This window comes from Podarcis cretensis (genome assembly GCF_951804945.1).
Source record: "Podarcis cretensis genome assembly, chromosome: 9".
Classification (NCBI taxonomy): Eukaryota; Metazoa; Chordata; class Lepidosauria; order Squamata; family Lacertidae; genus Podarcis; species Podarcis cretensis.
Genome location: NC_137178.1, coordinates 38,496,359 through 38,524,024, shown reverse-complemented (window position 1 = coordinate 38,524,024; position 27,666 = coordinate 38,496,359). Strand labels below are relative to the sequence as shown.

The 27,666-nt window shown below is 41.8% G+C and overlaps 1 protein-coding gene across 5 annotated transcripts in view; it reads left to right on the top strand.

Annotated features, from left to right (window-relative positions):
* Positions 1 to 27,666, top strand: part of ZNF827 (zinc finger protein 827) — a 114,895-nt gene that overhangs the window by 82,341 nt on the left and 4,888 nt on the right. For 3 of the 5 annotated variants that reach the window (XM_079990586.1, XM_079990588.1, XM_079990587.1), the window contains exons 9-13: positions 16,446 to 16,583; positions 21,330 to 21,501; positions 23,881 to 24,047; positions 25,689 to 25,880; positions 25,979 to 26,156. In XM_079990586.1, coding sequence (XP_079846712.1) covers positions 16,446 to 16,583; positions 21,330 to 21,501; positions 23,881 to 24,047; positions 25,689 to 25,880; positions 25,979 to 26,156 — 847 coding nt within the window. Of the gene's footprint in view, positions 1 to 16,445; positions 16,584 to 21,329; positions 21,502 to 23,880; positions 24,048 to 25,688; positions 25,881 to 25,978; positions 26,166 to 27,666 lie in introns of all 5 variants that reach the window. The other 2 variants (XM_079990590.1, XM_079990589.1) reach the window with 2 other exon arrangements.

The following is a 27,666-nucleotide window of genomic DNA, read 5'->3' as shown; positions in this document are numbered from 1 at the left end:
ATGAATTAATGCTAATTAGAATTAACTGGGATTGGATTCTTCAGCTAGAAAAAAAACATTAATTATTATTTCCAAGAATTGAAGAACATTGCAGTGCACATTGACGTAGGCTGACATCCAATGGTGACTGCATGCAAGCAGAAGAGACTTCCACTCATGCAACGTTGGATTTTACCCATAGTCTTTTATGGTCCACGTCACAAAGCCTAGAAAACTGCTATGAAAAGGGATGTTGATTAGAAATTCCTCAGCACATAGAGTTCTGGAAACATTTACTTTATCCCAGACTCATTGGGTTGCTTTTCTACCTACACAAATTCAGCTGCAGTTGTGTCATGATAGGATAAATATTGCTTGCTACTATGACAAGTAAACTTTTAGGTATTAGGTCACTCTGGGGCTGTTGGGGCTTAGGCAGAGTGGAGTGAAGGAGAGGTTAGCATATATAATTGCCCTTACAATTACCAGAAACACAAGATCATGTACAAAACATTATGTATTTTCAGCTTTTCAATTGAAGTTCTGCCACATCCCAACAATATCTCAAAATATTTCCATAGTGGCTAACAAACTGAAAGGAACTGGAACTGGACTTTCTGCTTTTAATTTTCTGTCTGTATAAATAAGCACTTTGATATTTCTGTCAACCTGTACATTTGAAATCATTTCATCCCTTTAGAAACCCTCTCAAAAGGGCTTTGCTACTGAAATATTTATTTTATTTATTTCATTGTTGCATACCAGCCAGCTCTTTCTAACTTTTAAGGAGGCAGGATGTGAGCGCCATCTGTAATTTACCTAGCAAGAAAAGAGCATTGGCTGCCTGCCAGGATATCTTAATGTTGCTGTAACCTGACATTAACTTCAGCTGAAAATGTGGTAGGGCAAATTCCAGACTCCTGTGTATGTGGCACAATTGTCCAAAAATCTTGCATGGGATCCAGAGAAGAAACTTTGGGTTTTTGGAAGAGGACACACATGCAGCCGGTGGTTTTCTTGCTGTTTTTGACAAGAGACATATGTAAAACTAAATACTGACTTCAGCATGCTCTGAGCTGGTGGGGGAGCGGGGCAGGTAGCGAAAGCAAAGCTCTGGCAGAGAGCACAGTTATTTTCTGCCTGCTAATACAAATAAATAAAGGGGTGCTGGCATCAGCTGCAGTGGATGCTCTGGACATTCAGTGTTTGCCCAGCTCTGCCACATGCTGATGTAAAGCCTTGGCATACATGCAAAACTTGAGTTCCTGTCCCCTCTCTTCTGCTTTCCATGTGCATAAGTGGTATTATTAGCCAGCGGGTTAAATCCATGTTCCTTGCAAATGTGGAAGGTTAATATATGATATGTGAGCCCGTCAAAATGCATTAACCAAGTGTTACAGTATTACCAAAGGAAGATCAAATTAAGCTCACCGGGTGAGGTCATAGCTTGATATCAACCAAACTGCAAGAGCTCAAGCTTTTGTCTGGTTGTCAAATGTGTTTTTTGTTTTTTAGGATGCTATAGACATGAAAACTTTCACTATCTTTATTTGTAAAATTAGGAAAGAATCATTTGCATTGGGTAAAATAAATCCTATCACAGTTCCATAAATTTGCTGCAAGGATACTAAACCAGTTTTCATTAAGGCTGAGTGGTGTACTTGGCATACACCACACGTTTCATTATGTCTCAGGGGTTCTCAGAGAATAAGCTAGTAAATTCCTATGCCCTCAAAAAGGCTGCCATAAAGAGACATCACGGGTGGTGACGGGACCAGGGAAGGGAGACTAAGATACCTTTATTCTGTCTACTCTCCCTGCCTTCCCTCAGGTGTATTCATTATGTATGGGGGGGGAGTGTAGCTCAGTGCTACAACATATTCTTTGCATGCCAAAAGGTTCTAGGTTCAATCCTAAGCATCTCCAAGTGAGGCTGGAAAAGACTTCTGTCCTGTCTGAAATCCTGGAGAGCCACTGCTAGTCACCATTGACATCTACTGAGGTAGCTAGGTAAATGGTCTGATTTGGAATAAGACAGCTTCTTGATTCTATGAGTTTTCCTTGAATGAGAAGCACCAAAGGACCTACAAGGGCTCAGCTGAAAGGCGGGAAAAAGGTTCCAAAGTGAAGAGGACCCTCAGGAGAAGAATCTGTTCCTGGAATAAGTCTCGCAGGGGCAGCATCCCAGATCATTAACACTCCCAACAGTAGCCAACTAGACACTGTAGCCAAGTTCACAGGAAGGGCATGATACACAATCTGCATCATCTAGGAAACTTTGTTTATGAAAATTTTAGTTAGTAGCCATTGCTAGTGTTATGGTCTATATACTACCCCAGTCCTGTGACAATGAGTTTCATAGGTTGGTTATATGTTGGAATAAGAAATACTTCCTTTCGTTTGTCCTAAAGCTGCTGCTTATCAACAGCATTAGATGAGGGTTTGTTGCTCTTGCATATTAGTATTAGTAGTATTGTTCTTACGTTCTTAGACCACTTTTCAGACAAATATTGTCTCCCAAAGTGGCTCACATCAGTTTAAAAAACAAACCCTGAGGCTTCTGCCATCAGGCTTACAAAAGAAAAGTCAGGACACACGAACTGAGGGGAAAGGTAGAAGAAGTATGTCAGTTTGACAATGCCAGAACAAGGTGTTGAGTCACAACCAGGCATTTATATCCACTTAGAGTCAGGCGGATCTTCCTATGTGGGTGGCCTTGCCTGGATTAAGGTGCTGTGACTGGCCCAGCTGCTCTTGCTCCTCTGACTGATGGCAAAGGCCAGAGTGTTCTTCCCGTCACATCTGCAGGGCAACTGGCAGTTAGAGATTTCTTTCTGGCAGGAAACTCCCTGTAGCAGTGATAGATGAAACTGGTCTGGTCTTTCCCTTGCTATGATGTTCCTAGGAGACAGAAGGTTGAACCAGTGGATGGTAGAGACCAGAGTAAACTTCCCTTTGGCTCTCTGGCCCAAGGGTGACTGACAGTTGGAGTCAAGTGCTATTTCACACAGAGGGAAGAAGCAAGCTCCCTTCAGCTCCTCCTCCTTTGGCTGATAAATGGAGCCAGACTTGCCTTCTCTTATTCTTTCTGGGAGACATAGGGTGTAGCCTTCCAGGGGCCTGTGTTCCCCAGCAGACAACAGAGGCTAGAGTGTGCATCTCTTCTCGTCTGTGGACCCTCAGCATGGGATACAGAATATATTCTTGATTTTGAGACTGCCTGGGGGTGCTGGAATCTTGTGTGGCTACCCCATGTGGTAAACAAGTGAACCGTAGGAGGCAGTCTTCTTGGTGAAGAAGCTTCTGGATTGACTGCACCTACTCAGGTTGGATCCTGCTGTGCAGGAAGAAGTTTAAAGAGATTCCTTTTCTAGTGGAGCCTCATTTTAGCAGCAAGGGGTTCTCAAGCTCTCATGTATGTTATGTCTCTGGTCATGCATTGTGGTTTGACCTCTATTCCTGATTTCACAGCTCCTTTTTCCCGGTTCCTGGCTCACCTCATAATACTTCCCATAGTTCAGTTCCCAATGAATAATTCTTTTCCAATTCCCTCTTTCTAGCCATTCGCAATTTTTACAAACTCCTATTTTGTTGCTCACTCAGTGATCCTTTTTATTTGCTAAAAAGCATCTCTGTCTTTTAAACTCTGCCTCAGAAGTTATTTATTAATTTTTATCCAGTCTTACACTCAAGAAGAAAAATCACACATCACCTTAATTGTTTTGTCCCTTTCCAGCCTTCCTATCACTTTTTCTGAGTTGAGGCAATAAGAATTTCATACAGTATTCTCTCTGTGGATATTCTGTAGGCCTTTATTGGAAACATCATAACTTGCTGTTTAATCGTTTTAATTCCTAACAGTGAGGGCATTTTTACTGCCACAATACACCGAGTTGACATTTTCAGTGAACCATTTAGAAGAACTACCCTTTTAAAATAAAATGAATTCATAGTAGAAACTGAGACTAGTATCAAAAGTCCCAAGCATCTCAGGAGCCTTCCACACATGTGTGTATAGAGCATGTCTAGAAAACGTCTCTAGCAGTCAATGTGAAATATAGCTGATCTCAACCCAGTAATAGATCTACTACTGACAGCACCACAACAGCTGAGAAGAAGAGCAAGTAACTGCATGCAAACAGAGACTGAAGTACCCTTTCACTCTTATGAGACATCATCTTGAGGACAGCACTGAGGAAGCTGTCAGTGCCAATAGACATATAATGCCTAACATCCTGTGAGTGATAGCATACGTGCTTCTTTACTTTTAAAGACAGCTGCTGATCTGTGTAGCTGAGAGTCCTGCCAGCATTTCCTGCTTGGTTAGCTGGATGTGTAGATTGGCTAGAGTTCTCCAGCAGAACTAAGAATAGTAAGATGGGAAGGAGAAAGTTCACCTGAGCTAGGGTCTGACCAGCAAAAAATTGGCTAGGCTTGGACATGCTGGAATTCAGTGCTAGTCCAATGATGCGTTGCAAATTCCAGAAATACTGATGGAGGGATCGCCTATGTTAGGAAATGTTACCTTTCCAGCTTTTGTTTGAGAATCTTTCTAGTTTTCACTGTGGCAGAGAAAATCTTTAAATATCACTACATTGTTTGCCTCTGTCTCTCTCCATTACCTGTCTCTGAAGATTAGTACACCTGCTATATTCCTACTCCTCTGTGTTCTTTTGTTGCTCTCCCTCCTCTCTCTGGCTTCTCAGACATTTACCTGTTCCCCTGCATACGTATCTGCCTCATGTGCTTCTAAATTCTCTTCTAATAGTATCTCTGTTATTGAGCATCTGTTTCTCAGGCTCCGGGAAGGTCTTATTTGTCATTCACAAAATAAAGAAGTCCAACATCTGGGGTGCAGGAAAAATCTACAACCACATTAATAAAGGTGTTGAAAGAGTGGGTACACATGTCATAATCTTCAAACATTATTACATACATGGTGAGGAACCACAGCTTATCAGACCAGAGCAGAGAGACGTCATTTGCATGCAGCTTCAGTGCTTGGCATCTCGAGTTAAGGGGGTCAGGTAGCAGGTGATTGGGAAAATCTGTGCCTCAGATGCAGGAGAGCTGCTGCCAATCAGAGTTGACAATACTGGGTTGGCTGGACAAGTAGGCTGACTTGGTATAAAGCAGCTTTCTATGTTCCTAGCAATCATGTTGGCTTAGTTTTGTTTAAGCTTCTCTCATATCAGCGGTGATTCATAGAATTGCCATATCCTACTAGCTATGCTGAATAGCTAGGAAGTGCTTGCCAGCTGGAGGCATATTGCAATTTGCAATACAGTCTTAATATTATTTGTTAAATTTATATGCTGCCCTTCATCTGAAAATCTCAGGGTGGTTCACAAGATAAAAGTACAGGATAAAAGCTCAAATTGGTTATTTAGAACAAAAATAAAACAATACTCCCTCCCAACACATTTAAAAGGCCGTAGAATATTAATCAGCCCAAAGCCGGGTTGAAGAGGAATGTTTCACCTGGCACCTAAAGATGTATAATGAAGGAAAAGGAGCAGTGTTGGCTGCTTCTCTAAATTTACCTTATGGCCCAGTCTCCCTGTTAATTTTAAGACACAAAGTTCATGATGTATATAATGTCTTAATTCTTGTCTTATACGCTGTTCTATAGTTGGTGGAACAGTAAATCTCTTGCGATCGCAAGGAACTGGGAAAATCTCGGCATGGGCTGATTTACCCAAGAAACAGGTGCCACTGTGAAGCACAAGCAACCTTTAATGAAAGAACAATAAGAGAATTAAACACAGCAAAGAGTAAGAGTCAGGAGGTTTGAACAGAAATGGAATAAGGAAGAAAAAGTTAAAAGAATTGCTTTGAAAAACAAAGGTCAGCAGTAACACCACAACAGCCCAATATTGGCCAGGAAACCCATGAAATATGATTGAATTGTTAACGGCTTCCTGAAATGAATCCATGGATTTGAAAGTCAAAAGGATGACTCTCAGCTTCTAGCGTGGATACTGCAACCCAAGCATATTGTTAGTTTGTGCTGAGGTCTTATATATTAAGCTGAAGGAGAAAAGAATCATATATTTGTGTTAAACACACACAGTGCCACTACACAGATGCTCTACATTATCATCAACGCAAAAGTTTGATGTTAAGAGGCTGTTTCCATTCATGCTCTGTTACATTAGCCCTTTCCCCTCACATTGCTTTCTGGATTCTGTGGTTATAATATAACTATTGCTAAAAACAAATGATTACTTCAGTTGGCCTACAACTATTTTTTTTAAAAAAAGAGAAATAGGTTTATGCAAACTGAGCAAGCTTGGAGAAATTTTTACTACAGGCTCTTTATATCTACCTATGTCAAGAGGTAAAGCACAGTTATGGGTTTGCATTGTTCGTGGTCTAAATGTGTCAGTGGATTAAACATTTGCCTGTCAGTTGGCTTTCTTGGCTCTGTGCCAACCTTTAATCCTTTTTAAAAGTTCTCTACTACCTTTTCTGTCACATCTTGTAACTCAAAACTAAACTCTTGATACCTAGATAAGTGGATTCCTTTGTTTAACCTTTCCTTCCACTTCAGCAATGTGTCCAGATAAGTTTTCAACTACTGTCAGACTCAGACTCCCTTTATCTCTATAAATTCTGTTTCTTAGGGCAATAAAATATATATTATTTTCCTAATTTGTTCACTGCAGCTCAAGCATAACGAGTTGGCTTTTCCTCCCTTTGGAACTAATGTGTCCTATGTCCTCCTATTTCCCTTCCTACTTCAAGAAGCAGAGTTTTAAGGCAGTGCAACATTATTCTTGGCAATTCTGGCTACAAGAAATTAAGACTCTTAAGGCCAATAAATTGCCCTGCTTGAGGGTTTCCCACAGGCATCAGGGTGGCCACTGGGAGAACATGCTGGACTAGATGGGACAGTGGCCTGATCCAGCAAGCTCTTCTTACGTTCTTAAGACTGAACAATGGATGGACCATTTCTGCCCTGATTTATTATGACTTCTATTGGAGCAGCCAGCAATGGTGTCTTGTGTCCATTCAGAAACAGTTCTCAAACAATCTAGAATTTTTTCTAGGACAAACAGCCAGCGTGATTATTGTGACACACTAAGTGAGGCTTTTCAAGTGTATGGCAATTGTTTCTTCTTTTGGGGCTAATGTTTTGGACCTTAGGATGGCCTTGGGAGCAACACCTTCCCTCCCCACAAAAGTTTCAAATTCCAGTGTAACATTTAACATTCATTAAATAACTTTTTGAAGCAACAACCTTGTTTGTCATGAATGACTCTGAAGGTCATCTGAGTGACTTCAAGATGCACAGCATGGGTAAGGTAAAGGTAAAGGGACCCCTGACCATTAGGTCCAGTCGTGGCCGACTCTGGGGTTGCGGCGCTCATCTCGCTTTATTGGCCAAGAGAGCCGGCGTACAGCTTCCAGGTCATGTGGCCAGCATGACTAAACCACTTCTGGCGAACCAGAGCAGTGCACAGAAACACCGTTTACCTTCCCGCTGGAGCGGTACCTATTTATCTACTTGCACTTTGACGTGCTTTCGAACTGCTAGATTGGCAGGAGCAGGGACCGAGCAACGGGAGCCCGTCATGGGGATTTGAACTGCCAACCTTCTGATCAGCAAGTCCTAGGCTCTGTGGTTTAACCCACACTGCCACCCACGTCCCTTGCACAGCATGGGTACAGCCTTGTAAATCCCGATTTTGGGACATCTAACGGTATCTCAAAAGTTGTGATGGGCAGTAAGAGGATTCTGTTTGCCGTGCTGCAGTTAAACAGTCCTCTTGACTTGAGTTGACCCATGACAATAATTCTTCATATTTGCTTATACATCAGATTCCATTTTCTGCTGCTCTTCCAAATGCTGTTGACAATTGCCCAGTGGCAGTAGGGAGCACACTTAGAGGTTTTGAATGTAAAGCCGTATTTCCATTTAAGGAAGATTTGGCAGGCTTTGGAGATTTCTGAAACAAATTAGTATATTACTTCTGTGAAATGAAGAAGAGTAAATAGTCAGTAGTGTTGAGATTCAGATTGCTATTCTTCTGGCTCCAGAGCTATCATCCTACTGAGATAATGAGGATAATTAACACCATGCTTCCCCATTGTCTGCCCTACTCTGCCAAAAGGCTTCAAATCTAACTGCATTCCTTGCGATTTCCTTAGTGATTGCAGAAAGCTACTACTTTTCAAAACAGAATATTCCATTTCTAATCCACAGTATCCCAAGCAATGCATCGCTGCTGTGGTTTTTTCATTGTATTAGGTACCCCAGAAATGCAAAGGACTTTTTAAAACAAGAGTTTCAAAAACAATGAGTGTTTTATGCATTGCAATTGGACCTCTGACTAGATTGGACATTTGTAGTACTTTCACATCAAAATTGCCTTGAAATTGTCCTAACTAGAGGAGACACTTATGGTTAATTTGAGATACCTATGGGGAGTTGAGTTGGGATAGGATGGCGGGTAGATGGCCGGGTACATCAAAAATTATCTCAATCACTCACCCATCCACTAACAGCTCTGTTGTCTGGTATTTATTCTCTCCAAACTGAATAAGTGGGCAGTAAAATGACAAATGCAACTTCAGTAAGCTGGTGTAAAGTGATGCAGGTTAGGGCACAAAATATTAATTTTACATAGATGCTGATCCAGCAGCTGCATTTAGAGCAGAATGCTGTAGCACAATTGCTACCAGGATGAGGCCTTGTCAGCATAGAACACCTGTGCTCAGGAATCTGCACTGCTTGCCAATTTGCTACTGAACCAAGTTAAAGGTGATACTATTAGTATTTAAAGCCCTTAACAACTTGGGGCCTGTTTACGTACAATATTGCCTTTACCCACTTGACTGCTTCAATCAGTTGAATTGTCACTATTACAGGTGCCACGTAATACCCATTCCACATTTATAAGAACTTAATCATTTAGTGTGGCAATGCCTGCACTTTGGAACTCCCTGCCTATTGAGATCAAACAGGTGCCTTCACTGTACTCTTTTCAGTGCCTGCTGAAAAAAATCTTTTGTATGTTTTTAGGTCTTCTTGCTTCAAGACATTGAAACACACCTTTCCCGTTCCCCGTGGCAGCGCTGACTAATACTACCATTGAATGGCAGGCATATATAGATGGCTAGCTCTGCATTCACTTTCAGCCATTACTATTCTGTAGACCCATAAATCGAGGAATTTGCCTGCAACAGTCTAACATCAGTTTTAGTTATTTGGACTCTGTTTCTTATGGTTCTCTTGGAGGCTATTATCATGATTTCCATAAGCAGAGAACATTCTGGAGCATTGTGTCTCCTTTCTACGCTTTTACCCTTTAGAAAATAGAAAATTTGCCAGCTGGTCTTATTGCTCTTCAGGTTCTCATAACGGAAGAAATAAGACTCATTACGGATTGGAGAAAGCTGGTGCTGGAAAATCAGTTTGTTTGGCAAGTGATGGAGGCAAACATACTCACAATAGTACTTCTTTTGGAGACACTGATTAACAGTATTTTTTGTCGGGTTCATATTGCACTAAACAGTGCTGTATGTGCTGATTTAGCTCATGTGGATTACTGCTTTGTTTATTCCACTGCTTTGTATCTTGAAAATTCCACAATTATGTGCCTAGCTTACATGCAGCATAGGGCTTATGTTGTTCCATGTGTCTGAAGACCAATATAAAGTATCTTCAGTTGACAATATTCCTATTATCTTTGATAGGGCTGTAAGAAAAGCTAGATTGCAGCTTGTGGTTACAAATTATTACAGCATAAACATTTCCTCCCACTTTCCATGCAATTTTCTTCTGTCATGATACCAAACTAGCTGGCACTTAATGCAGATGGGTGGCTGAAACATAGGATCTTGGACACATTAAGCGTACCACATTTGCTCTATAAATTTGGCTGAAGAGTTAGATAAGAATTGAAAGCTGCTTTGCACAACAAATGTACTCTGTAATATCTATCAGGCTAATATCCATCTGTGTTGATGGCTGACCCTGCTCACCAACCCGGCCCCGCCCCCCAATACCCCTCCAATAACACTTTAGACCAGGGCTGGGGAAACATCTTGGCTCTCACTGCTTTTGTTCTCCTTGCCTCCACTGCTGAGGCTGAAAGTGTCGTCAGTGAGGTAGACAGCAGCAGCAGAGCAGGTTGGTTGCTGAAAAGCTGTCCTGGCCTGTTGGGACTACTACTGAATGGACTGCCCACCACAGCCACCTCCCTCCTCCACTGCTGCAGTGGTCCAGCAGCTCTCAGAAGGCTGGATAGTTGCAGGATAGTTTGCAGCACCATTGGTCAGTGGAAGGCACCACAAACTACAGCATGATGACAGCCTTAGGAAAATATTATAAAAGGATATTTTCTTTCTGGAGGAAATTGTAATTCATACAGTGAATGACATTTCTTTGCTTTCATTTCATAGGACTCCAGATACAGGAATTTGCAAAGATAGACCATTACTTTCACATACAGTGAAATTTATTTATTTATTTATTTATTTAATACTACTTCTGGTTTTGTGAACGTATAAATTTGAACCAGTTGAGTCAGCTGCTTACTTTGGCTGAAGGGTAAAATGAGAGCACAGCTGGTAAAAACAGCAAATCCTATCAACCTACATTTACCTTTTTCTGATGGTTTCTTTGTTGCATAACCTTTTTTGGATGACCTCAGTTTCGTAATTATTTTTTCTCCATGGTTGATGACCATTTTATTTATAGAGCTCACCCCACTTTTCTCTTTCCAGGATGTTTAAGCTGTTCTGTAACCATTTCGTACTTTTAAACAGCAAATAGAGATTAAAAAAAACCATATGAAATGCAAACAAATAAGAAGAGTGGAAATCAAACCTTCCTGGCAAATAATTCCTTAGGGATGCCTTCATTCTTGACTCAACAGTGCTGATATTGGCACAGTCCACCAGGAATAGGATACCTTTAAGGCACAAACCTCTGTTTAAAAGATTGTGCCTTTAATGTGTATGCAGAAAATCATTTGTATATTGAAGACATACTTTTCTTTAGCTTCAACCAATACAAAACTTATTTCACACTATTTCTCATTAAGTTAGTTTTGTAAAGGGATAATCACTAATTTTGGGATGCAAAAAATAAAACCCACCCTCTATCAGTGATAGCCAACTCTGTGTCCTCTAGTCTTTGTTGGACTATAACTCCCTTCAATAGCCAGTGGTCAGGGATGATGGGAGTTAGGAGACCAACAAAGACAAGAGGGCACAGAGTTGGCTATCCCTGTTCTATATGGTATGCCCATGGACTGGACATAACATGATTAAATAAAAGTTAGAGCCATTTGCTTTCTACGGAAATGTTTGGTTCAGGTGAGACTTGCATTTTGGGGGGTATCACTCACCACACAAGTTTTCTAGGAGGGAGAATTACAGAGCTACAATTCTCAGTGTGATTTAACCATCAATCCCTCTTTCCAAGGAACTCTTGTGGGGAGGATAGACATCTCCTAACAACTCACAGCACTCTTTAGCACACAGTTCCCAGGCTTTTTCGGGAGAAGCCATGGCTTTTTATAGTAGTAGGATACTGCTTTAAACATATAGCAAAAATGGACCCTTTGCCATAAGTGTTGTTGTTTAGTCGTTTAGTCGTGTCCGGCTCTTTGTGACCCCATGGACCAGAGCATGCCAGGCACTCCTGTCTTCCACTGCCTCCGGCAGTTTGGTCAAACTCATGTTAGTAGCTTCGAGGCCACTGTCCAACCATCTCATCCTCTGTCGTCCCCTTCTCCTTGTGCCCTCCATCTTTCCCAACATCAGGGTCTTTTCCAGGGAGTCTTCTCTTCTCCTGAGATGGCCAAAGTATTGGAGCCTCAGCTTCAGGATCTGTCCTTCCAGTGAGCACTCAGGGCTGATTTCCTTAAGAATGGATAGGTTTGATCTTCTTGCAGTCCATGGGACTCTCAAGAGTCTCCTCCAGCACCATAATTGTATTACACTATTTTTGGTGTTTTTATGGTATTTTTGGCCATAAGCGTATTACACTATTTTGGGGGGAAGTAGCTGGGAATATTCTAGAGCAGAAGTTGGGAACCTTTTTCGGCTCAAGTGCCACAGTCCCTTGTGGGCCATTTTCTGTGGGCAACATGCCACAGGTATGTGGGGCCAGAGGAAAATGTGGGAGAAGCAGCAGATAAGACTCCTACCTTTGTCCAGCAGGCTACGTTCCAAGCATGGAAAACATCACATCTACAGACACTTTCCTCTGTCTTCCATTTAGACACACAAGTGGCATTGGCACGGTTTAAAGACACTTTCTGGGCAGGCAGACGGGTGCAGAGCAGACAAAGGAAGGTGGAAGTGTTGAGAACTGTGGTGAGGAAGAGCTCCAGAGGAAACTTTCAGCCACTTCAGAATGGTCAGTTTCTGCTAGGAGTAAGGACACTCGACTACAAAGAAAGTGCATGGCTGAGGTGGGGGGGGGCCCACTGCCGAGCATCACTTATAGCAAAGTTGGCCAGGAAAACCTATTAGAAAATATTGGCAACCCAATTCCCAAAAGATTGCCTCTGAGTAGCAGACATTTAGAGGGAATTTTTAAAGCAAGAGAAACTTGTGTTCTAGATGGATGCAATGTAAGCTTTTACAAAAGTCTGGTTTCAGCACCTTTGGGGAAATTTGAAAATGGACACTTTTGCAGTTTCCTATGGGATTTCGGTGGCGATATTCTTTTCCACAGGAAATAGTTTCTGGTTTCAGCTACTTTATTATGGCAAGGAGAGAGCTAGTGACTAACGCTGAGAGGAATTGTTAAAGAGACGTATTGGCTTTTAATTGAGTCTGCTTGTTTGCTTTGTGTTCAAATTAATTCAGTTTTGTAGTGACCATGCTTTAGGAACTGGCATACACTTGACATTTTCTCATAATCATTACCATATTCCTCCCGTTGAAGCACTGTTTTGATTAAGCACTCAGAAAGCTCTGCTAAAATATCATTGCAGCCGAGTCAAATGACCGCTGTCTTGAACTCAAGACTAATCATAGGAAGAATGGCTCACAATTGATTTCAGGGAAGCATGATACATACTTCAGCTTGCTTCCCCTCCTCCTGCCTTTTAAACTTTACAGAAGGGCTAATTTGGAAGAAGCATGAGTAATCACACATTAAGGATAATTTATATTATTATAAGACAAATAGCAGATAATGGTAACACCCAGAGGGCACCCTTCAAGTGTCAAGCTTTTGTTGTTCCAGGTGCTGTATGAACTGTGGCTTTCTTGAGAGATGTGTCCTATAATAAATAGCCTGTTGTGATGGCTGCGTAGATCCTTGCGGCTCTGTTAAGCTGGCTTTGAGGTCTTGCGTGCATTAATTACAATAATTCACATGTATACTGTGAATTATACTGATGGTCAATCCAGATAGTTCTAGCTTTACATAAATGGAAAAAAGAGCAGTTCTGGATAGCAGCTGAACAGGAAGGTTGGGGGCACCTTGCAATTCACAAGTGCAGTACTAGTTGCTACCATAAGGTCCATTACTGCTGTGGCAGTTAGTTTATTATTTTTTATTGTTTATCGTACAATACATTAAAAATAACAGTACGGAAGCAAACTGGAGAACAGAATGTCCTTGCTTGCAGTCACTTTATATTACATGCAGAAATCATCTGTGAGACCGACCATATAGGCACAGAAGGATTTCTATGTGTTGGGTGGGAGGAGCTGTTTAACTGGGTAAGAGGAAGAGTGCTTATACATGAGGTGCTTTTTTTTTTTTTTTTTGCAGTGCCACATGAGCTCTGACCAATGGTTGCTTGCATAAAGGGGCTGTAGGGGGCTCACATCTTATAGCCCCATCCTAGTTGCCATGCAACTCCTTCCAGCTTTTATGTTCAGTTTTTTTTACCTACAGATGCGAGACAATAAAACGTAACATTATTATTAATATTTTCATTTATGAATCGCTTAACATGAAGCATCATTATGTGAATTACAATAGAATAAAAACATTAAACAGTGTCATATATAAAAACATAAGCCGCCCCCCACAAAATTTAAAACAACATACATAAGATCAATTCAAATCCAATACAGATTCTAACAGGAATAAAGATCTCTATTTAAAAGACTTGTTGAAAGAAGAATTCTTTAGCAGGAGCTGAAAAGACAGCAGATAAAATGACTTCCATGTATAAGGGGAGGGAATTCCAGAGAAGAGGGGCCACCACACTGAAGGCCCAGTTCTGGCACTGTGTGAAATGGATCTCCTGATAGGATGGTATCTGCAGGCAGGATACCCTCTCCAGACTCTTATTTATTAAATGTATATACTGCCCTTTGTTAGAAAACCACAGGGTGGTTTACAACATACCAGACAATAGATAACATCAAAGCTTTACAACATAAATATCAAAACAATTATATAAATACAGTCATAATAATGAGAGGTTCACAATCTATTAGAAGTATTCTCTTTATTTCTGAGTTAAGCAGAGGTTCCAGTAAAGGAAAATAAATTTAAAATTCTGGGTTATGGCCAAGGGTAGATGCAGACAACTAGTTTTAACCACTGCATGGTGACTTTTAGAGTTATTCTGCAGTGCCTTAGGTTGTCTAAAGGTTCTCACATAGAATGGATCTGGAGCCAGCCTGCTCAAACAAGTCCCCAAATATGAGCGAGTTGCATATTCAATCACACATTGGACCCCATCCCTTCAAACAACTCAAATCTTCCTAGCATGCTGTCGCCACAGAGTTAGCAAGAGGTGGGGGAAATGGTTGACTTAACAAGCTAACAACAATCTGTTTTAGCATCACTTTTTAAAATAACGTATTTGTGGGGAGCCTGAAGGAGAGAAGAGTGCTAGTTGTGGTGGTTTGCATCACTACAAGTCTTTAAATCAAGTTGAGATGTGCTGCATTTCAACCAGAACAGATGGGCTAGATGCAGGAATTGCTAGGTGGATTTTTACAACACCTTTGAAGCAGAATGTCAGGTTTAAGTACCATAATGGCTACCTTCTTGCCTTAAAAATCACCAAGTCTATAAACGATTACTTCAGAAGAGCAGTCACACAGCTCAGCAATTTAGCCTGTTCTGTTTTGCCTTCCTCTGTTATTTATGGCTTAAACTTCTCAGTGTTGGAACATTTGGAGCAATGAAGTGAATGAAAGATGCTACACAACTGTATAGGCATAACTCTTAACAGCTGGTATCATGAAACAGAATTCCTTTTGTAAGTGTTAAAAGCCACTATGAGAGCACGTGCGGTGAGGTGAATTCTGACCGCTGTAACTACAGTATTGGTATTCATGAAAACCACCTTGAAAAACAAATCTGCCACTGTAGGATTTGCATTTCATCAGTGGTGAGGCCAGTTCAATTTATGTTTGAATGTCCAGCAGTACCAAGTACACCCATGTTAACGAAATACCACAGATAATTGTGGCTTTGATTATTTGACCCTCTGAAGGATGCCCTGTTCCTGTAAGGAAAGATGGGATAACCACAAGAGTTTTGCAACCTTAAGATCATATTGGGGAGTAGATGTGCTATGCAAGGGACAACGGGAAAAGCTTGATTTCAGTGGAAGTATCTGCATTAAAAGTGAACTACTCAATAGTACTGTTTCCACAGGAGTAAAATTTTGATTAAAATTAAGAAATAAAAGGGTTGCAGACTAAGATGCTCCAGTTACTCTGAAATTGTCAGTAAAAGAGGCTATACTTGCCTACACGGACTGGCAACTGCTCTCCCTGGTTTCAGACAGGACCTTTTCAACCCTACCTGGAGATGCTGGGGATTGGACCTGGGAGCTTTTGTTTGCAAAGCAGATGCAAAGAAGAACCATAAAAGAGAGCACTTGCGTGGTGGCATCCTGCTTCCAGAGTCTTTCCTGAGAGTTTGAGGCTAATGAATGCTATGTGACTTCCCTACCACTTTACAGAGTTGCTTTCAGCAGGGGTGCTAAGTTGAATAAAATATTGCGGTGGGGGGCAGGTAAGCCCTGCCCCGCATAATTGATCACATGACACGGTGCATGCACACCATTTGAATCGCAATGCCCATCAACTTTGGGGGGACCTGACTCCCTCAAATATTTTATTGGAGGGGCCCCCGAAGCCCTTAGGAGTTAGCTCCTATGTTTTCAAGCCATGCTTTTAACATGATTGTAACATGGTCTCCAAGGAGGCTCCTGGCCTGCCTAATGTTAGTATGATTAGTGCAATAAAGGAATCCATTGTCTAAGGCTGCAGTCCTAACTGTCTACTGAGAAGTACTGTAAGTTCTACTGAATTCAGTGAGGCTTACGTACGGGTAAGTGGGGTTAGGATTACACCTTGATTGGTGCCACACAAGAATCGTACCCATGTACCACGGCTGACAGTATGGAACAGTAGCATTGTGTTGCTCATGACATATCCAGTGACACATAGTGTGGAATCAAGTTATGCCTTTGAGTCATTAATATTAGAACTGTATTTTCTCCTTTCTTGGGGAATAGAAGCAGAGAAGATAGGGCTGGAGGCTGGAAATGGGTTACCATCTTGGAAATTTAATGACCAGCTCTTTCCCTGTGATGTGTGTGGAAAAGTGTTTGGCCGACAGCAGACGTTGTCCCGACATCTCTCCCTGCACACAGGTAACACTTTTTAAAAATAGTGTTGGGCAGTTTCACTCCATTTTTTTCCGTGGCAACAATGAACATTTCTTTGCATGCAAATAACGGTGGATTGATCTATCCTCTGTACACTTTGCAACACTCATAGTCAATGGGTCTCTCTCCTTAAAATTCATAGTTTTTTATATTATTATTATTTTAAAAAATTATCCCAATGTTGGGGCATCTGGTTTTGGTGCTTGATCATGCTGATCATTATCAGTTTGGTAGGGCTTGTATAGTGCACTAGCATTGTGTGTTGGATGCAGGGTCCTTCCCTGCAGCAGCAATTTTTATTTCACTGATACAATCACAATAGAATTAAGGCATTTGCCTTTATTATTAAACTTCTGCTCAAGTCTTCTCACATAAACCTGTGAGATAGTCCCCAACCCCAGTTATGTTATGACATCTGCACTCCCACAATCAGTGCATGTGTTAAAAACACTTCAAAATATATAGGGATCAATCAAAGCCTACTTGCATTGCTGAAATAAAACGGCACCAAGTATAAAAATACCAAGATAGATAACCAGTAATGTGATTTTTTAGAAAAGGAAAGAACATAATAGATTTTCTCATAAGCTCAGCTAATTGAACTATTACCCTCTTCCTTGTACTAAAATGCTGTTTGTCTCAAAGCAACTATAACAAAACATTACACGTGGATAGATAACCACAGGTGATCCTGTTAACATTTTGTTCTGTACATCTATGCTCAAAATATTCTGAAGGATTTGTTCTAGAGCAATACTTCAGCTTCAGTGCTTAGGTAAAATTGATGTGATGTTTTAAGCTGCATAGTTACTAATTAGGGGGTAAATCTTTAGCACATCTATGTTGTATTAAGACATTTAGTAAAGGCTTTTTAAGCTAACCAGGCTATTTGAATTTGAACAGGTTATAGGCCACAATCCTGTACCCACTTACCTGTGAATAAGCCCCACTGAACTGAACATTCCTACTCAGAAGTGGCATGTATAAGTTTACACTGTTGGACCCAATTTTTAAGGACCTTACATCTGTCACAATAAATCCCCAGTTGAGGTTCAAACATGCTGTCTGAAATCCAAATTCTGGGAATTTACTGAGCAACAGATTGCAGCTTCTGAAAACAATGCCAGGCCATTCCTACAGATACCATCTGTTTGTGTGCCACAAGCTAATAGTTCAAATCATTTTTAAGCACTACAAGTCAGTAATAAGATAGAAATTGAAGTTTTAATATTATTAAGATAAAAGATATAACCTATAGAGAGAGCTGTGCAGCCTGTCTGAAAGCCCCCCTCACTATATTCATACATTCCACATTGTCTATCAAGATTATACCTCAATGCAGGCTTCAATGAAGGAAATCAAGGTGCAAAATGAACACTCAAGCCCTTCAAGATCCTATTAAGTGGGATTGCTTCCAAACGACTCTTAAGGACCATCTGCTTTTGGAGTTCCCTGATAACATCAAGGAACACTGTACCAAGCTAAAAAACATCCATTATTGAGGCCTGTGAACAAACTACTGGATACCAAACCAAGATACACCAGGACTGGTTTGATGAGAATGATAGTGTGATTAAAGGCATTATTGACAAGAAATGGAAGGCCTTTCAGATCTAGCAAAGAGCTAGGAAATGTGCTACTAAGAAAAAACTATGCCAAGGCAAAGGCTGAGGTTCAATGGAGAACCAGAGAACTAAAGAACACCTGGTGAATTAAAAGAAGCTCAAGAGATCCAGCACTTAGCCAACACTCATGATGCACAGAGTTTCTTTAAAGCCACAAAGACCATCTGTGGGCCAATAAATCATGGCATATGCCTCCTACACCCAACAGACAGTACCACACTTCTAAAAGATAAAGAAGCTATTGCATTGCGCTGGAAAGAACATTACCAGCATCTCCTTAACCACAACTCCTCCGTAGCTACAGAGGTCCTCTCACAAATTCCATAAAAACAAATTAAGAGATGAACTTGCAGTGCCTCCTAATCTTGGAGAGTTGTGTACAGCTATTAACCAAATGAAAAACAACAAAGCCAGTGGACCTGATGGGATACCTGCTGAAGTCTTCAAAGTGGGTGGAATTGAACTTACACAACAACTTCACACGCTCATCAAAAAAAATTGGGGGGGGGAGATCCTAGCAGACTTTAGGGATGCTAAAATTATCAACCTTTTTTTTAAAAAAAAAGGTGACAGAATGGATTGTGGAAACTTATCAAGGCATCTCTTTATTAGCTGCAGCCGGCAAAATTTTTGCAAGGATTTTAGCAAACCATCTCCTAACCATATCCGAGGCTATCCTTCCTGAATCCCAAAATGGTTTTTGACCTCCTAGGGTGATGGTGGACATGATTTTCACTGCTTCACAGCTTCAAGAAAAATGCAGAGAGCAAAACCAACCCTGTTTATTGACCTAAGGCCTTCGACAGTGTAAATTGTAATGCCCTGTGGACTGTCCTTCTAAAAATCAGCTGCCCAGATAAATTTGCGAACATCCTTCAACTCCTCCATGATAACATGACAGCAACAATTGCAGTTAACAATGGCTCTCAGAGTGAACCATTCACAGTGGGATCAGGTGTTAAAGAGGGTTGTGTTATTGCCCCAACTCTATTTATTATTTTCATTGCCATGATCCTACACATTGTCAAAGGGAAACTCCCCACTGGGGTAGAACTCACATATCGAACAGATGGAAATCTCTTTAATCTGAGTAGGCTGAAAGCAAAGAGTAAGGTCACCATAACTTCCATCATACAGCTTCAGTATGCTGATGACAACGTAGTGTGGGCACATTCAAAGGATGACCTCCAAACCATTCTAAATATCTTCGCAGAAGCTTACGAAAAGCTTGCACCAACAAGGAAAACAACAACAACTCTGCTGCACCACCAGTGTACTGGAAGAAGCAAAGATCACCAGTGCTGAAGCAATGATTCTTCAACATCAACTTCGTTGAACTGGTCATGTTGTTTGGATGCCTGATTATCAACTACTCGATTCCGAACTTAGAAATGGAAAGCTTAATGCTGATGGTCAACAAAAGAGGTTTAGAGACTCTTTCAAGGCAAATCGAACAAAAATGTAGGATAAAAACCGACAATTGGAAAACACTGGCTTGCGAGCGCTCCAATTGGAGAACAGCCTTTACCAAAGGTATCGTGGACTTTGAAGATGCTCAAACTTAGGACAAAGGGGAGAAATGTACTAAGAGGAAGGCATGTTTGGCAAACCCTCACCATGATCCGCTCCCACCCAGAAACCTATGTCCCCACTGTGGAAGGACATGTGGATCCAGAATTGGCCTCCACAGTCACTGTTAATGTTCATGGAAGACAATCTTACTTGGCTACGAGTGATCACCAAAGAAGATGATGCATTTCAAACCTACTGAACGTGGCTGAGCACAGGGAGCTGGCTGTGTGCAGCACTGATTAGCTGGTACTTCATGATGTCACCAAGAAACTTCTGCCCCTCAATTCCCAGAAAAGTTTTGCATTTCTCATATATGGTTATTAATAAGGGAGACAGCTCAGCTGAAGCAACAGGTGGGGGCAATCTGGTCAGTTGAACTAGCCTTCATTCAGCAGGTGTGAATGCCTATCATTTCTATTGCACAGCCAGGCTCACTGAGATGCTATGTGCACTGTCTATCCCCTCCCCACCCTCCATGTTTGTCTTCACCTTTAGAGTTGCTGCAGCCACATCTTCAGATTTCGTTGCAAAAGAATTACACTGAGCTTTCACCCAAATATTCCCTACTTGAGAATTTGCTGGCCATCACAAGTGAACTGGTGATCAAACGCAAAATGTATTTCAGGCACTCAAAACTGTATTGTACTTCCTGCGGGCTATTCTCAGAGATACCTGAACTACCATTGCAAATTATAGCTTCTTTTATATTGTCTTGCTGGGGTGTTTTTTTAAAAAACAGCAACGTGCTTGGAGAAACTTGTGATGGGTGAAATGGTACCTCTTGCTGGGCTAAATATTTAGTTTAATGTGTCACAGTTGCATGCTTTCATGCCCAGAGGGACATAATTGAACTACTTGATATGATAAAAGGTAGCTTTTCATCTCTTCTCATTTTTATACAATACTTAGTCTGAACATATCCCATGAATATAGTAACTGTTGATATAATGCCAAGAGCTTTCTGAACTTTTTACACTTTTAAACAAGGGACATGACCCACACTAAGTTAAGGGCCTTTTTAAAAAGTTAAGAGCTTTTAAACCCTACCTATTTCAGTGGGAGATATCTAAGCAAGTGCTTAACTCTCCCATTTAAACAGTGAGGCTCAAAAGTGTTTTAACTTTTGCTAGATCATGCCTAATGTTGGTTAGGATAATTCTGATGAATGAAGATGGTGTTTTTCTTAATTTAATGTGGGACATAAATTCTGTATTAGTCACTTTGCATGTTCACGAGGCTGATTTTCTCTGTGGCAATCCAGACCATGCAGAGAGTCACACACCCATACAGAGATAGACCATGTCCTTTGTTGTTGTTTTTATTGTTTTTGTTAGCAACATGCCTCTGATGCTGTTGAAGACAGAGGATGTTCCCCCCTTTTGCCAGGGTGCTTCTGTGTGGGTGGAAGCCACTCTGAGGAAATGCTGACGATTCCCATGCCGTTGCCTCAGCTCCATGGTGGGGATACAAATGTGAGATGTGTTTGCACACTTGCGAAGCTCCCCCTCAAAAGTCTTTTAATGTTTCTTTCCAGAAGAGAGAAAATACAAATGCCATTTGTGCCCATATGCTGCTAAGTGCCGTGCTAACCTGAACCAGCACCTGACTGTCCATTCCGTGAAGCTGGTGAGTACAGACACTGAGGACATTGTCAGCGCTGTCACTTCCGAAGGCAGTGATGGAAAGAAGCACCCTTATTACTACAGGTGAGGACCCGGGAGAAAGCCAAGCCCAGAGACTCCGGCCCCAGCTGCCTTTTCTGCCTCTCTCTGTCTAGGAAAACCAAAAGAACAAGCTCAGTCAGGTTTGCTTCTGAGGGAGAACCTGGCAGGTGCATTTGGCTTGCCTGCATTTAACCTCAGCAGTGGCCCAGAGTGAGGGCGAAGGGGATTTTGCAGGCAAATGTGGTAGTTATAAGCACCTCAAGGGCAGAAGTAATGTGTAACTCTTGAATTACTCTCAGCTCACAATCTGAATCCAGAGATTCTATGGCCAACTTCCAGCATTTCCCAGCCTGCTTCTGAATCCATTCTGTATACCCCACACATCCACTCCACCTTCCCACTAATATCCTGGAATGCTTAGCCAAGTAACCTATCACTTGTGGACTTTGGTCTAGCAGAGAATGTGCCCTCCTCCTGCCACCTGAATAGGTGGACTTAGTCAGGCATCCATATAATATCTACTTGTTGAGTCACAGCTTTCCATTTTCTGAAAGCCCTTTGAAATGTGGGATGAACCAGGATGCAACAAGTGACAATATTGCCATTTGTTGTAACCTGCCACAGTAGTCACATAAGCAGTTGCCACTGGGCTATTTGTCTGTCACTAATGAGGTGCTCCCTACTCTCAGGTTCACAACTTAAAGACATGAACTGGATAAGCACAGCGCAGTCTGTAGGCAGCATACTCTGGCTTCTGTCATCAGCCAGTGTACCAAGGGCCACTGGGAAGTTGCTCCCCCAGGAAGAACAGGAGGGAGGAAGCAAACACATCACTAGTTCTTAGTTCTTAGTTTTTTGCAAGTGTTCCTTCTGGCAGAGGGAGGAAGTAAGATCCCTGCAGCTACTCCTCCTTTGGCCAATGGATGGGTTCAGGTTGGTCTTCCCTTTGTTGTGATGTTCTTCCTGGGGGAGCAACTTCCCAGTGGCCCTTGGTACACTGGCTGATGACAGAAGCCAGAGTATGCTGCCTACAGAGTGCGCTGTGCTTATCCAGTTCAAGCAAGCAACTGCACAGTGACCACTTGGAATCCAAACAACACTGGACCCCATTCCTATGTATGGGGTCATTCCTATGTAACTGCTTGCCATACATATCTCCCATATAAATCACACCACTGTAAACTGCCCTGACAGCATGCCATGGTATGCTGGGAGTGGTGAGTCTGTGTAGCCCAAATGTTGGTCATGGAGTGTCATTGCTTTTGCAAATAGCTACCCCCAAGCTGATTGTGCAGACTGGGCATTAGGTGACTTGCCAGCCAAGGCTTAGAAATTAATGTTGACAAATCAGACTGGAGAGATGTAGTTTTCAGTGTTTTGACTTGTATAAAACTTGGGAGATCGTGTAAAGACCATCAGCTATAGTATGTATATATACAGAAGTGTATTATCCTGCCTTTCTAAGCAAAAGCCAATGCAAGACAGTTTAGAACAATTTGAAATAAATAATACAGTTTAAAAACAATCTAAAATGCAATAAACCAGAAAATAGCACTAGCAGTAAAAGAGATAAATTAAAAAGGTTTTTCCTTTTAAACAAAAAACACCCACCAGGGAATAAAACCGGTTTTGGTGTATTACTCAAATACGGCAGTGGTGCGCCTCTTTGGAGTGGCCATTCCATAATCTGAGCATCAGGACTGAAAAATCATTTTCGCTTGTCTTGTCCCAACAAGACTGGGTCAGAAAGCAAGGAGGGCCTCGTACTAAGCAATAGAATCTGGTCATGGGCCACTTAGGAGTTTGAAGGCCAAACCAAGCCCCTAAACCTTGTTTATTGGTTGCCAATACCCGCAGGGCTAGAAGCTGATTGCAAAATGCCTCTTGGTAGCGGCTTTGTGTCTGCAGAGCTGATGAGTGCTCCCTGAGCCCATTTTGACTTGCTTCTGTTGAGATTGCCTGGCATTTCTGCGCAGGATCCCAACCTCACATGGGACTGTTTCCAAAGCTTGGGAGCTGCTTGTGAAGTCTGCAGCAAGCTCTCCATTTGTCCACGTAGCAGCCTGACTAAACATCTTGGCAAGGCTGCAGCACATCTTATTGCCCAAAGGAAATAGCTAGGTGATGTGCAGCATCTGGAACCTGTAGTTTTTAATTAACTTTATGATTATTTAGCATCATTATAGCGTGTTTGGGATTGTTGCCTTGTGCCTGCCCTTAATCATCTTGGCATGGCTGTCAGTTCAGAAACAGTTCAGCAGACAAAAGAATATCCCAGTGCTATTTAAATAGCAAGAAGAAGACAAAGTTAGTAAAAACAGGAATTGGTCAGGTTGAATGAAGAAAAGTGATGTGTATCTGTCACAAAGCATTTCTGTAAATGTACACTCCTTAATCTTTCTAACTCTCTCCTGCCTCCAGTTGTCATGTGTGTGGATTTGAAACCGAGATGAATGTCCAGTTTGTCAGTCATATGTCGCTTCATGTGGATAAAGAACAGTGGATGTTTTCTATTTGCTGCACAGCCTGTGACTTTGTTACCATGGAGGAGTCAGATATGAAGGCTCATGTCGCCACCAAGCATGCAGGTGATCACCCCAGATCTGGGCTTGTCTCCTACGGCCATCTCTCTCCTTCCCAACTTCCCCACCGAAATGTTGGCTGAGGCCCTCTTGGTTGGATACAGTGGTCTGCAAAATTCCACTGACAGAAACTTCAAGTGCATGATTAAGACCAAACTGTTTTTAAGATTAATCTGTATCACGTGTTAAAACTGCATAGTTTATCATTCTGTTTAGAGTGAACCTTAAAAATCTGAGGCTGCTGTGTGAAGTGTTTGTGAGTATTAATTGCTTCCATTAGATAAGAGAAGGCAAGGACTCACTAACACTTCTTCACACTATCTACGTGTGACCTTCCTTTGCAAATGCTTTGTATAGTATAAAGTAGGCATCCTCCCTCTTACCTTTTGCAAGCATGAGGAAGTGACCTTATATCCGTGGGTAGAAATGACCTAAGTGATTTCACAGTTTCTCATCAATGGAAATAGGGATGAGTTGTAGGTGTTTGTTAACACTAGACCAGTGCTGGTTTCCATTCTCCACAACTATTTGAGCCAGTGTGGTGGAGTAGTTTGGGTGTTGGACTAAGATCTGGGAGACCAGGGTTTGAATTGCCACTCAGCTGTAAAGCTCACATGGTGACATTGGACCACTCATTATCCATCAACCGAAACCTGCCTCACAGAGTTATTAGAAAATGGGACGGGGAAAAAGTTTGTACTCCACCTCAAGCTCCTTGCAGGAAAGGTGGGAAATGAATGAAAATGAATGAATGAATGAATGAATGAATGAATGAATGAATGAATGAATGATATGCTGCTGTAGGAGGAAGTACAAGGGGGATCCCAGAAAGGCTGGAATCCAAGGAGAAGCTTCACTCTAGTCATAGAATTGTAGTGTTGGAAGGGACAAGGGTCATCTAGTCTGAAACTCTTTAATGCAGAAATCTTTTGTCCAGTATGGGGCTTGAATCCACGACCCTGAGTCCCCTGCTACATACTGAGCTATCTTTCAGTGTGTCTCTCTGTCTCTTCTAATCAATTGAAAAATGGGGAGATCATGCCTTTCTGAAGAGAGCTCCATTAAATCAGTAATTCAGTGCAAGTAGGACAAAGAAGGCTGTCATAGATAATTGCATTGCTTCCAAGACATGTCTACAGGAAGGTGACACTGGGTGGACTAGAACTACAAAGTTGGCAGCAACCACAGGTCATCTTGCCCCAGCTTCTGCCCATATTCAGCAGCATCTATCCACCAGCTACACGAGGATCAACCTAAGAGCAGAGCATTCTGTCAGCAAATTGCTGTAGCGTCCATAGTTCCAGCCCTTGGGAGCTCAACCTCCTATTAAGAATCCTGCATCTACAGCAACAGAGAACCTGGCTAAAAGTCTGAGGCTCTGCTCCAGCCATGGGCAGATAGTTGCACAAAACTTGGTTGCTCTAGATGAGGATGTTCATTCCCATGTGAAACAACTGATGCAACTGGCCAGATCAGGTGGGCAGGGTGAGCACCGCAGCATGTGGGTGGAGAAGTGCTTTCAGATATGCAAGAAAAGCTGCTGTAGCACATGGATCTCTGCCTGCATCTGGGGCAAAAAAATTATATAACCCTGATACTAATAAGCAAGCTAATGCTTTGGGTTCTGTTGGTTGGGTTTCTCCATAGGTGAAGAGAGGAAGACTCCAAGCGACTCAAACAGCCCTTCGTCTTCTTCCCTGTCAGCACTTAGCGATTCTGCCAACAGCAAAGAAGATGCAGAGACCAGCCCCAAGCCCAAGGCTTCAAACAACCTGCTAGTTATTTCCGTAGTGCCTGGTAGTCAGACCTTATTGAACACGGAAGAAAAATCAGAAAAAGGTAAGGAGTTGGTGAAATGGATGCAAAGTCAGTCCTTCCACTTGCACAAGGCTTTGGTGTGCGACTTAGGTAATAGTGTCTGTGATTTCCTCTTGCAGGTTTTGAATGTGTTTTCTGTAACTTTGTCTGCAAAACAAAAAACATGTTTGAGCGCCATTTGCAAATCCACCTGATTACACGGATGTTTGAATGTGATGTGTGCCACAAGTTCATGAAGACTCCTGAGCAGTTACTGGAGCACAAGAAATGCCACACTGTCCCCACCGGTGGGCTCAAGTAAGGAAAGCAAGTACACAAACTTTTACTGTGTTAAGTACCTCAAATATTGTGGTGATAGTAACGGGAGGAGGGAGGGCAACAAATCTGAACAGGATCCATTTCTGCCTGGAGAGCCAGAGCCAGGGAAGTTTACTCTAAAAATCACATTTCACATTCACTACTCAAAACAAAATCCAGCTATAAAGGACAGAATACAAGATTTCTCCTCTTATAACACTAGAACTCATTGACATCCAACAAAGCCAAAGATTCAGCATAGGCAAAAGAAAGTACTTTTTTTTACACAGCATATAGTTAAACTATGGAATTTGCTCCCACGAGAATTAGTGATGGCCAGCAACTTGGATGGCTTGAAAACAAGGTCAGACAATTTCCTGGAGGATAAGGCTCTCAAAAGCTACTAGCTACTCCATCAGTGTTCTACCTCCATTGTTGGGCTGCAAAAGTAAAGCAATAGACATTGACATCTAAGGGGAGGTGGCCTCCATCAGACCATTTAGTCCAGAGTTTGAAAATGAATCACTGAAAATAGATACAGCAAATATTAGGCACTTTGAAGTTTCATTATTTTCAGTGGCAGAGAATTAACCAAAACGAACGTACTAACATGTGTTTTTTGATGTAAATTTGTTTACTGCTGGTTGAATTTTGCCCATTGTTACGTGGAGCTGAAATTCAGGGGCGGGAGTAGAGATGGCCTGTCTCTCCTGCTGTAGCAACCTTCTTAGGTACTGTTTCCAGAGGTCTACAGAGGTTCCATGATTTGGCTGAAATTGGAGAGTGTCAGGGGGCCTTGTGGATTCTGTAGTCTGGTTCTCACATCACAGTAAGCCAGAGACAAACCCTGACTACAGATCATGCTTAAAGAGAGAATTTACCCCTGGTTTGTGGTTTGGATGACATGTTAAGCCAAACTTTGGCTTAACTACCATCCTGCACCGATATATGAATGGAGAGGAGAGGAGCAAAGTGCCTGTGATCTTCTCCTTGGGGGCCCTCAAAACAGTGCATATGAAGCACACCTGAGATTAGTGAGAATATTTTCACATCAGCTAGACAGTTGAAGCATTATTGTAGTTTAGTTTACCAGCTGAATAATTATGGTTTGGTTTGATACACATAAGCTAGCTATTGCTTCTCTGTAAGGGTGGAAATAAGTTCAAATAATGAAACCCTCCTTTGAGTGTGAAATCCTGAAGGCTGCTTCTCACATTGCATTGGTTTTGGTGTTTTTTTTAAAAAAACCATCAAGTCACATTTTATATTTGAATTTCCAATTTTAAACTGCTCATTGTGACATTATAGCAGAGGGTCACTCACAATCTGGGTACCTATTTCTTTAACCTGAAATATCCCCCCCCCCAAAAAAAAACCCCAAGCCCAAAATGTTTCACCTTAAAGACATCTGCATTTGCATGTCAGCTTACATTATAACAGTAGCTTGACATTTCATGTCTTAAACAGCCAAGGACTAGCCAGACCGCACAACGGGATGAAGTGGCCAGCG